Genomic DNA, 12,524 nt, shown 5'->3' on the forward strand with positions numbered 1-12,524 from the left:
TTCCAAACAGTTAGCAACAAATATTCCCAGCTGGAAGTTTTCCATTATGACCACAGTCTAATCTGTTGGCCACAGAGCAGCTCACTGGAACAGATGGGACAATCAGTGGACTGTGGAACCTAGTTCCAGTCCACATAACCCCGACAAAAATGTAAGCGTGCTACAGGGTATATTTGCTACAATGGTTGAAAATGTTCATTACTTCATTTTGAGCTGAAAAGTATCACATTCTCAGGCCATTTTGGGTGTATTTCAGAATGTTTTAATCTTGAATAACCGGTAACGTTCGAGATTGCCGCAAAATAAATTACCCTAAAAAAGATTGTGGAGTACTTCTCTTCTTCATCGTGAAATACTTTTTAGGCATTGAAAATCGCATTCGAGATGTGCTCTCCATGGTGCTGGAGGCAGGTCAAAAGGGGACAAGGTCAAAGGAGTCACTATAATGTTCAAAGCTGGATAAATCATTCATGTAAATCTTTATTTGTATTTTGCTTCACTGATATTTGATAGATGGGAGACAAAGAAAAGACGAGACAGAGAGATATGGGTTTGGTTACATTACATGTACCTACATCAACTGACCCTTTAGGATATCTTGAAGTTGACTTATTAATTTGCCAATGTGTTTGATTCAATAACCTCTTGATAGCTGACAACCTACACACTTTCACACAGACATAGACAGTCTGGCACACACTCTTTGCTGACAGCTCATGCATGAGATGACAAGGCCTGGTTACAGTAATAACCCTCCTGCTATCTCACGCCCATGTGTCTGCAGCGTAGCCTGTAAATCTCACTCTGTTATTGTTTTAATAACACTAATGTTAGCATTAGCCAAGTGGTAAAAACGTCAGACATCAAAAGCCTGAAACATCTGAGCTATATTGGGGTGAAGACAAAGGGCGAGGGCCCAGCTTGTGAAAATAGCTGGCCACGCTGACTCAGCACAGGAGTGTGTGTATGCACGTTGGCTAGGATGGTTGTGTATGCATGTGAGTTTGTTGGTGTGTGTGGGCACAAATTTATACATTGATAGCACGAGTGTGTAAGCGTGCGAAACACTAAGCAACCTGACTGCAAATAACAAAGCCCTCCAGCTGCTTGGTAAAACTGACTCCTCAGAGCTCCATTTCCTCCAAACCACAAAGCCTCATAAAGCTAAGCACCCACAGTTTGCTAATGGCATTAACTTCTATATTGATGCCTCTGGTGCTGCTTATTGGGGGAAAACACCCTGATATATTTTCCAACACATGACTTTTTGTTTCAATAGCGTCTTCGCTGAGCCACAGGGAGCGGACTCTGAAATAATGTCTGAATGAGATGCAGCACCATAAAACCAATCTTGAATAAGTAGAAGACATGAGTAAAGTTGCACATATGTTCCACTGGAGCTCGTCTGCAACAGATCATCATGGAACATCTGAGGACCTGTAGGCAGGAGTAAAAATACAAGTCAGCAATCTATTTTATATCCTGTAGTATAAAATCCATGCCTGCTTTGACGGACTGGACCACTGCTTTTCATTGCCATGGCCTTGTGTTTTTACATATGTGAGTAGTAAAATAAGTCAGTAAGTTCTCCACTTTTGCCAAATGGGCCTATTTTATGTACCACAGAGTGTAGCAAGCAAGTGAAACTTGATGAATGTGATTGTACTGTATGTGTTGAGTGTGTGTACGTTGTTCAGGGTGGGTGTACAGTGGATGCCAAGCTTTCCATAGTTTACTGACACAACACATTTTAATGGTTTCTGATCAGTGCCAAGAATTGAGAAATCAGGTCACTTCAAAAAGGGTGGCACACTACGGAAGTCCATTGTTTAATCTTATGGCTTCAGCTATTTATATCTGAAACACAGTGGCCCTATGGACACCACAGCTTGACTGTTCTGTAGTTTTGTTTGTGAGTTATGTTTATGATTTGCATAAGTTGAGCTATAAAAAGCTTTCTTTTAGGCACCAGTGTTTTGTCAGAAGTGAACACTTCCCCTTTAAAAATGATGACTCTTCGAAAGACATTTCATTAAAGTCAATTACATATAAATTTTTGCAGTCGGCTCCATCAGTGCTGTACACTACAGAAAATCTGGCACAAGGAATCATGTCAAAACTCGAAAACTAATCCACACCAAATGCACCTCAGCCAAGTATTTCTTCTCAAACCCCAGATTTTATTTCAACTCTCAGTAACGTTTGAACAATGAGCTGAAAGCCGTGTGAGGTCCCAGCGTACAGCACAAACGTGTGAACCCCAGCCATTCTCTGGCCATATGCTGGTGAACGCCCAAGTACAGACAATAGAGGAATTGTTTGGCTGCGGGTCTAACATTGAAACAGTTTCTCGCACACGCCGTGGGGCTTCATGGGAGACCCATCACCACAATGATCAAAATTTCTTACACACATAACAGTTAAGTAATGAAATTCTCGTCGTTATTCCCACCCCATGCAGTCTGTTTCTTGTTTATTCTGTAGGTCGCTCTGTGCTGTGGTCCAAGTATCTGCTGTGAGTTAGCAGCTCTGCAGCAACAGTGGGCGGTTTCTCTATACAACCTACAGTATCTCTGTAATAAGTTGGTGGGCTGTTCTGACGAGGGTTGCAGCGGGATAAAGAATGACGTGACTTCACTCTTTGGCCATAACGGTGTTGAATTTTACAAAGATTGTACAGATTATCAAATTGCACATCACAATAATATTACAGTCAGGGTGGCCTGCTCATCAGGTTACCATGCTAGGTGGCTGTGACCTAATCCTGTGAAGTTTAATGCTCCTCACTGCAATCAACAGCATCAGGTAATGTCAATACACATGAAACACTGTTACAAAAGTAGTTTTTTTTATTAAAACATACACAAACATAAATAAAAAAGAACACTGAATGGGAAAAAAATCTATCAGATGAAATCAGACGAAGATTTTACAGGTATGCTACAATCTTGAAGAAGAAACAATATATCCATATTGCTTTTGGCTAGGCAAGTGCACACAGAATTGTCAAAATCAAGATACATAAATATGGAATTTAAAATGAAGCCCCTGTGTTTTAATAACAAAAGCGTGTCTACTATTTCCTCTAAGTGCTGCATAATGAATGTCATACAGACATAAAATATAAATGATTTTTACAGTCGAAAGGTCACTTTAACAATGACCTGTCTCTGTACTTCTATAACTAATAAATAAATATTTAGTGCATATTCCCATTTACCTCACTGAAGAGCCAAATGAAAAACAAAGTTTAAGTTAAAGATGAACCAAACTCAATTTGGCTCCTCTAGTTAAAGAAGACAAGAGTCTTTTCATGTCATTAAAGGTCAGACAGTCCAGCTATCTGCACTGCATGTTGATTGTCATAAACATAACAAACAGATGTCATTTCCTCCTTAATTTAAAATGACATTGTCGTGTAAATGCCTTCAATGAAGCAGGCCACTCAAGACAGAAAACTGGATAACAAATGAGTTTTTGGAACATACACGTGACCTTCTTTTTTTAAACTGGCTATGTTGCTTGAAAAAACAATGTCAGAGTCAAAGTGAATCTTTCATATTAAGTTTCAATGGTCCCTTAGAGATTTTGAGGGTGAAATAAATCACAATTTAACTGCTTATTTCGAATTATACTGATGAGTTACTTACTGCTAGAATGCCTCATTGCCTGCCTTGTTCACACTTACAAAACCTTTCAAGAAAACATTTATGCATTCGCTGTCGTGGTTCAGAGGAAGGCCTGGGAGTCTTGTTATTTTTATGCTGTGATTATCTGCTAAGTACAATCAGATGCTCTATCAACTGCAATGTTCTTTGTGGACATTTACACAAATCTTTTCTCACTAAACTTTTTGCCAACAGACTTACCCCCTTAGTTGCTCCCTTGTGGTTAGTTTAATTAGTGCATACACACATTTCTATGCTTTAGTCTAAACTGTTGCAATCTGTATTCAATATTTCAAATATAAACCACAATACCTAAAAAGAAATCCAGTGCTATTTTGGATAAAGTTGAGAGCTGTGTGTGGTTTTGTTGGACTGAATGGCAAGACATGTTTTTCTCATAAATGACTCCAAGGCTATTTGGTGAAGAGCAATTAACAAAACAACACATGTACAATAAAAAAAAACCTTTGTTGACAAATAACAATTATAAATCACTATCAGTGGTTCTTTGGCATTAATGTTCAGTAGCATGTCCGCTCCCCACATATTAAAATTTCAGTTACCCAACTTTATGGCCCCAAAATACGTCCCTTCTCCCTCTGGGTCCAGCATCCAAGCATTGGACACATTGACAAACAAGTAGTCTCCATCATCCAGCCGCACCCCTCGGCCCTGCTGGGCGCAGTACATGTTATAGCTTGTGATGTTCCAGCGCATGGTGCTGCCCGTCTTCATCAGCACTGCAGCTTTGCTGTTCTGTTTGATGCTCTCATGGTAGACGTACTGGATGAGCTGGGTGTTGCTAACATCCACTGGTGGGACCCCGGTCTGACTGCTGTCCTCTGATACGTACTTGTAGTAGCGGAAGCAGGTCTTAGCATAAATATAGTAGAAACCAGACTCCATCACCTGCAGTTTTCCCTTCTGGTAGCGCAACTTGTGGAGGTATCCGTGCAACTCGTCCCAGTCAATGGTGATGGGTTTCGGCTCACCCTCTGCGTGGCGAAAAGAGCAGCATAAAATAGCAGAAGTTTTGGTTCATCCACTCATTTTCTTTGGTTTATAGTAAACCAAACCAAACTAAAAAAATGGAGTCCAGTATTGGATTGCATGAGCTATTCATTACTTTGTGCTTAAAGTACTTCCTAAGTTCTCAGTAACTACTATCTAGTTTAAAACCAGTGACTTACTAAATTGGATTGTGCCATTTAAAAGTAAGAAATATTTCTTAGACAGTAAAGACTTAAGTTATGTGCAAATTGGTTGCTAGGAAACATCTGTAGCGCTGTCCAATCAAAAGAATCAACAATGTAAACAGGAAATAACTGTAGCATCACAAGCTGTCGCGTAATTTCCAAAAATGGTCAAATGATATATTACATTTGACTGCTGATCCTTTGTAAATGTTTTACTTTGTTTTGCTTGTAAGTACAAAAATGGAGAAATGTGTATTTTTCAGAGTTAGTGTTTGTGCAGTTTAGAATAACTAGGAAATATCTGATTGGCTAGCAGATTGTTCGGTTAAGTTATTTGGTCATTTAGTCTGATGTTATATAATTTGAGGTATGCTGTGTTATTTTTGTAAAATGTAATTTCAAATCTTCCCAGTTTACATTATTATTATTAAACAGCATTTTATCAAATGTCAGCTCAGATATGTTGATCATATGACCTCAGGTCATATACTTAATTACCAAGCTAACATTAGTTTTGTCTGATAGTTCAGTTAGCTGCGTATCAGTTACACCTGGCAGTTACTGGCTGTGAATATTAAGTGACAACTAAACTGCATGTATGAACTGGTTTATGTGATGCAACTAATTTTAATTTACTGATGTGTCACTCTACACTTAGTCAACATATACATCATAACTAGTCTAAGTTTAAACATACAAAGAGCTGGTGCAACTGGCTCCTGATAATGTTAATACAATACAATACATATAGCTAAATAATAAATGTAATAAAGCCAGAATGACAGATCTGTTTTACTAGTGCAAAAATAATAGGACATTAATTCGACTGGACTCACTCTTATAGTACTCTTGATGCGCTCTGATTGGTAGATGAGCGGATGGCAGACTCTCTTTTGGAGTTTTGCATCGTCCTTTTTTCCTCGTGTCTCTCAGAGCGTTCAGCACCGGCTCCGTCTGCACCTCCTGTAGAGAACAGGAAAAGCTAATTTAGCAAATACTGATTGATGATGAAAGCTTGTGTGTGTGTGTACGTGATATCCTACTCTGAGGAATTACTCAATTTTAAACTTGCACCCACATCAGTACCTCAGTATCAGTGCCCCCACAAACTTTTCCTTACAGCAACAATACCATTTTGACATATTTCGCCACAACTGTGTTCTGCTGTCTCTTTAAATAACTGTCTACTTGTATGAAATTGTGTGTGTGTGTGTGTATCTAAAGCTGTAAGTGTATGAGGTGAACAGACTGCATGTCTGTGTGTGTTATCCATCCTTTTTGGCTAGCCTTATAACTTCTTATTAAAGCTGCGGTTGTACTTGGGGCCAGAGGCTGTGACAGGGAGGCCTCCTGGTGAGTGTAACCTTTCAGACAGATTGCACTTCTCACGGATTTGGCACAAATAGTATTTGGACTGAATTCAACCCAGAGTGCTGATTCTATTTCAAGGTTGATGATGTCGCCATCCACAGTCTAAGATGGGCTGTCCTCTGTCAGGCAAGACAGAGCATATACACTGAAGGAAAACATGGTTTCCAAGCAAGTAAACAGTTACTGCACCGGAGATGCCAACTGTCTTACACATCTGGCACGAGATGAAAATATCTGCCTCTGCATCTACCTACAATCACACAATCATCACAATGTGGTATTTTAGCAAAGGCATAAATTTGGATGAAACTGTTTATGAAATTAGTCCAACATGAGCCCGTGTTAAATTGTGCATTTATTCATTTGTGCAATAGATACATACAAATATGTCAGTGAATAAATCATATAGACTCAACTGATGAAGTGTCGTGTCCTGAAGGGGTTTTAACTTGTTTTATCATATCAGCGTAATTTCCTTTTATTCAGTAATCGGAGGTATGTTGGCAATATCATCTCATCCTACCTCCGAGCCAAAAACTAAAAAAAAAAAAACGGGGAAATTGAAAGTGTTGTAATGGATAGAATTTTTAAACATACCAACTTAAAAACCACACACAGCGGCTCTGAGAGCAAACACTGCTGCACAATCCAAATAAACCGGTCCCACCAACACCATTAACATGATTTTGCAACACTGCACCTGTGCTGTATTAATATTACTGTGAAGTATTTATTCCCAACCCAAGTCCAGACAAATTTGCACAGCTCTTAAACTAAGATTAGCACTGTCTGTCCTCGGGAAAACAATTTGCTGCACAAACATGTTTTTAGCGCACTGTCTTGGAATGAGACAGGGGTAAACAATGTCTTGCCAAGGCTACAAAGTAATTGTGAACGCGCTCCCAATTGGCTCTACATTGTGGGATCTATCTTGATTTGTGGTGAGACCACGTCATACCTCTTTAACCAGAAAGTGGCAGCACTCTGGCAGCTTTCTGATCTGCCGCGTGATCTGGAATTAAAGTGCGGCACGGTGTCAACCACGCTGCACCAGGAGTTGCTACATGAAGGAGAAATGTCTGCCTTGAAATATCCAGCTAGGGCGGGCATGTTTGGCCCTGCAATACCACAGTGCATGCAGGCTTCACTTCAGGCTTTTAACTACGCACCGCATACTGTACATCATTCAACGTCTCTATTATGGTGATGAGTGGTTTCTGAGACACTACACTGAAACAAAAGTCCTCTCACTCAAAGCCTGGCCACCAAAGTAGATTGTCTTCTTGTGTTTCATACTGCATCGGTCAGATCTCCCTCTAACACAGTTGTACAGATCTCCACAGACTGTAAACATTCAAATCATGAACCGTGTCTGATTCATGTGTTCTCACCACACCCGTGATCGCACTGACCACAGCCCCATCCCGGTGTAGGCCAGGCCTGCACATCCTGTCTCACATCAAAGAGTACAAAGCAAAGTCGAAGCGCGGAGCTGACAGCTGTCCACAGAGACTTGCTCTCGAATAAATCCCCTGGACTGTCAGCAGAGAGCACCAGCAGTATCAGGGCTGACCCTAACAAAACACAGCGTGGGCCAAGTGGACCTGTCACCCTGACACCTCATAAAGCTCCCAGCACGTCTCCCTGCACTCCATGGGAAACAGCCGACGGCTAACGACACAATGGGCTACTCAGTCCAAGACAGGCTGGGTGGTTTGTGTAAGTACTCCACCAGGGATACCCAGGGCAAACACAAATACATAATTTCAAAGGAAATTTAAGCATTATGGGAAACCAAACACTAGTGAAGCAAAGCAGCCCTTTTAGTCTGTGTTGTTTTACTTCCTGGATGGTTTTTGCTTTCACTCAGCGAAACCTGTGCCAAAAAACGGGCGGTGACTTCCAAAGAGGGATTAGAAAAAAAATATGACTTCAACAATTAAGAATTCCCATTTTATAACTCTCTCATGCTACTGCTGTTCATCAGAGGGACACTCTGCAACCACTGACGCCAATGAATGACTCACTAATAGCTTGTGTAGTAAACTAGTCCACTCCACTCTCTGTGCACAGAGTTGGTAAGTGATTAATCAAACTTGTGGAAAAATCCTACATGACAAGCTTTTTTGACCCTATATCAAGGGCAGAGAGGTCTTTTTCCCACTGTGGTCTGACCTCTCATCAGCCTCTGTGACCACCTATAGTACTGTATGGTTTGGTACTGGCTTTACAAAAGCTGTGGTATGCACTGAAAACACACCCATGGGGAAGTCGTGACTACTGTCAGTACAAAACTGTAGATAATTATCTTATTTATTTTTTGCCGCTTTTAAAAACACAACCACGTTATTACAAGTACAATACTCCCGCCTTGACACCATCAACAGAAAATACCTGATACGCTTTGAAACATTCTTAAAGACATTATCTTTAGCCCTGTTATCTCTGATTTTGTTTCCCCAGAATTTTCCTTTAGTGACAACATGTCAACAACTGATTTAAATCTTTAATCTGCAATCATCCCTGATGATTATTAATCAATAACAGGAGTAGTCTGGCTATGATGATACTAAAGACCACAGGGATGAATAGCAGGAAGGAAAGCTGTTATAATGCAATGTGTCTGAGTGGACTGTGCTCCAGGCAGAGGGTGTGTTGTGTTGTTGTCTTGTCTGAGGTCAGCCAGGGGTCAAACTCACCTCTATGGGCCGATGTGGGGCTGTGGACAAATCTACCTGGAGACAGAAACAGATAGAGGTGCAGAGGTTAGAGGGGTCATGAAAAAATAAATACATCGCACAGTTACGCCATCTCTGACAAGCACTATGTGTAATGATGCCCTGACAGGTGTGTGTGTGGGAGGAGTATTTTACAAAACTTACAGGAAGACAAGCAGCATTTCACTTTGGATGTTTTTATGAGTGTGTGTGTATGCGTGTGTGTGTGTGTGTGTGTGGGAGCGGTGGTTGAGTTATTTTCCGCATGTCATTGCATTCCACCGCAGCAGGCGAAAGTCAAAGTGATTTGGACACTGCAGGGCTGTTGTCTCCGCATGTGTTTATGCATTAAAAATTTGCCACAAGGCTTTCATGCATGCACGCAGCTCGGCACACAAAAAAACACAACAACAACAATAAAACCGTAGCCCTGATGTTTGAATCACAACAGCGTTTTTAAACCTGCACCCATCAGCACATTCCTACGTAGGCACGACACTGTGCAGATTCCAGCTCTCCTCTCCATCTCCAGGAAGTCATACAGGTGTTGAGGGCAGATGATGGTCCGTTGCCAGACTCCAGTCGGCACACAACCAATGACTCACGCTAAAAGTGTAACCGTATGCAGCTGTCATCCACTTCGGAATAGGCTGCGTGTTAATCCAAAAACCCACAGCTTTAATTCTGACCAACCAAAAGACATCTCATGGTGCTGGGCACTCGAGGAACGCTTTATTCACTTCTTAAGATCCGTCCCTGCATCCCTATCATCACATCATCAGCTCAACCCCAAATACACAAATATTATAACAGCCATGAAATCAAAAATTGTCTCTTTCTGGTCTGATCTTCTGTCTGGTGTTTTTACTCCTTTGCCTCCCTCCTTTTCATTTTCTTTTTTCTCCTGGCTCACATCCAGCACATAGCTACTACCGCACTGTGATGTGTTTATGCCAAAGACAAGCCAAAGAAATTTAACACACAAACACAGAGAAAAAGACGGAGGCAAAGAGAAAAAGAGCGAGACAGATGCTCTCCAGGTGAACTTAAAGCATCCTGACAGAGCGAAGATGTGGTCTGCTCTCTTGGCTTGTTGAAACATGACAATTATTCGACTCCAAAACCGCCACAAAGTAACAAAAACAATAGTGGCAGAGTGACATGTTATTTTACAAGAACACAGACAGGCAGGCTACAAGACGGCGAAGACGACGTGAGAAAAAGCAGTGGCCCATGTGAAGATATACAGTATGTATTTTGATAGTATCTCTGACTTGTCAATGTCTTATCTCAGACTGTCAGCCCAGCAGCAAGAACATGAACATCCAAAGTCTTCCTTGAACTTTACCAGACTTTCTCTCTCCTCCAATGTCCTTGAAAAACGTTCTGCTTATGCTCAAAAGTTTATAGCTCATGACACATATAAATTACAAATATAGCCCCCACATGGCATGTAAACAAGCGCATGAAAAATTGCAGCCACGGAGTCTCAAGTGAAAACATCTGTATTTTGCAAACAAGACATCTTGCAAAACTGACGTTTGTATTTGCAGCGGAGCCTCTACCATAAGATGTTATCACTTCAAAACGGATTCACGCTTTGAATCGAGCTGGAAAATATCTCGCTGAAACAACTGATCTCCGTGGAAAATTTAAGCAGGGGTTCTTGAGATGCTATCTATCAGTCAGACTGTTTTAACAGCGAGGGAAAGAAGTGTTTTAACTGCCTGCCGCCGAGGCGCAGCGCTTTCAAAGAGAAGCCAAGAGTGCCTTTGCGCGCAAAAACTGCAGAACTGGCTAAATGTTGAGGCTTTTTTCTCTTCTTTTTTTGTAACTTCTGAAGGTTACACCTACTTCACTTCTAAGAGCACAAAAGCTGCCAATTTTATATAGAGCTGGAAAACTTTTCTGGCATTTTATGGCATTATTAAATTACGCAAATACTGACGCTCTGTGTTAACTCGCTTGCCTAGTAGGGAATTGTCGACAATATTTGTAGATAAATATTTGCACAATGAACCAAGGCTTGAGTAAACCAACGTACATACTGACGGCGCTGAATGACTTTGCAAAGCGTTCTCACTGCGCACTGGCAATCAGAAACCACACCAAACCAGATCACGCAGTGTCGTATTGAGCCTACCTCTTGCAGGTAACCTGTGAGGTGTAATAAGATCGCCACGCTGGAAGCCACCTGAAGCAATCCCATAACAGCGAGGGTCCCGAATAGGAGCGGCCGGTAAGTGGGCTCCGAGTGCTGCACCTGGTGGAAGCGGTGCTGCCCTGCCTCCATGTCGACGGTGTTCCGCAGGTAGCCTCTGTAGTCGCTGTGGGTAGCTGCCATGATGCGCGCTCTGTGTGTGCCGTTCAGACCCGGGGCCAGGTCCCAGACTCAATGCAAGGAAGGAAACTGAGTCTGCAAGAGTCCCTATAATCAGCGGTGGGTGGGCTGACGGAGCTGGTTTCCCTCTGTAGCCAATCAGAGTGTTCGCCCGGCGCGCAAATAGATCGAAGGAAAAGACTTCGACAAGACTGGCAACCAGTTCGGCCTGAGCGCACGACAGGTAAAGCGAGCCCTTTATGGCTCCAGAGGCTCTTTAGAGAAACACATTAACACGTGATCCACCCCTTCTGCGCGTCCACACCCCCTCTCACACGCTGCACTGAGGCTGAATGTTCAACACAGCAGGGATGGAGTGAAGTATGGGAATAAAGTCAGTCATTAGTTTACACACCTATGAACACACACAAAAATTATTTAGGTCAGTAAAAAAAACACTTTATTATACAAAAAATTAGACAAAATAAATGATTTCATTGACTAAATTAGTTTAAAATCAGAATTTTAATGAATAAATTGGAAACAGTTATTTTCATGAACAAAATAAATTTCATATTGATGAAACTCATTTATGTTATTTATATGGCAATTTACATTCACATTTTACTCAATGAATGAATAATCAGGCACATAAAGACATAAAAATACTCTGCTTTGAATTATAATTTGAAAATGTGATTTTTCCCACAAAAGTTCAATTTTTGTGTGAACCACATACAAATTATTAAAAGCACATCTACTCTTTCTCCCTCATTGGAAATAAATCCAGAGTCGATGAATATGCAAATATTCTTCGTTTCAAAAGTTCAACGACTGGACACAAGATGTCTCCTACTTCACTGAGGTAGGGGTGAACTAGAGGTTTCAAGTGCTCACATCACACTGGAGTCAGTTGCATATTGGTTCATTGATTTTGACTGACTTCTGATACGTTTTGTGACATCAAAACTAACCGTGATGTCTCAAAATCTTATGTACATGTCTTAAACTCCGATTTAGAGTAAATACTTTTAGGTAGAAACTTCCCTTTCAACAGATTAATGTCAAAACAGCCTTTTAGTGTCAAACTCTGTACACACATCAGTGTGCACAATGAAATATTAACAGTAAGCAAGACACATTTTTGAGTGCAGGGAGACTTTAAACCTTTGTGATGTGAAGTCATACATATTACAGTATGTAATAAGACTATAGGTCAATATGCTGACAATTTGAAATATAATTATTTACT

The 12,524-nt window shown here is 41.0% G+C and overlaps 1 protein-coding gene across 2 annotated transcripts; it reads right to left on the bottom strand.

Annotated features, from left to right (window-relative positions):
- Positions 1–2,826: 2,826 nt before the first annotated feature.
- On the bottom strand, positions 2,827–11,671 carry tnfsf11 (TNF superfamily member 11). Of its 2 annotated transcripts, XM_044366225.1 has the most exons (4): positions 11,096–11,666; positions 8,935–8,970; positions 5,701–5,827; positions 2,827–4,663 (listed from the first exon to the last, which is right to left on the bottom strand). In XM_044366225.1, exons 1-4 carry the CDS (start codon positions 11,294–11,296, stop codon positions 4,224–4,226), a joined length of 804 nt encoding a protein of 267 aa, XP_044222160.1. In that variant the 5' UTR covers positions 11,297–11,666; the 3' UTR covers positions 2,827–4,223. The 2 variants fall into 2 exon arrangements, with proteins under 2 accessions (XP_044222160.1, XP_044222161.1); XM_044366226.1 differs by lacking the exon at positions 8,935–8,970 and having other exon boundaries at positions 11,096–11,671.
- Positions 11,672–12,524: the final 853 nt, after the last annotated feature.

The sequence above is a fragment of the Thunnus albacares genome, chromosome 11 (genome assembly GCF_914725855.1).
Source record: "Thunnus albacares chromosome 11, fThuAlb1.1, whole genome shotgun sequence".
Taxonomy (NCBI): Eukaryota; Metazoa; Chordata; class Actinopteri; order Scombriformes; family Scombridae; genus Thunnus; species Thunnus albacares.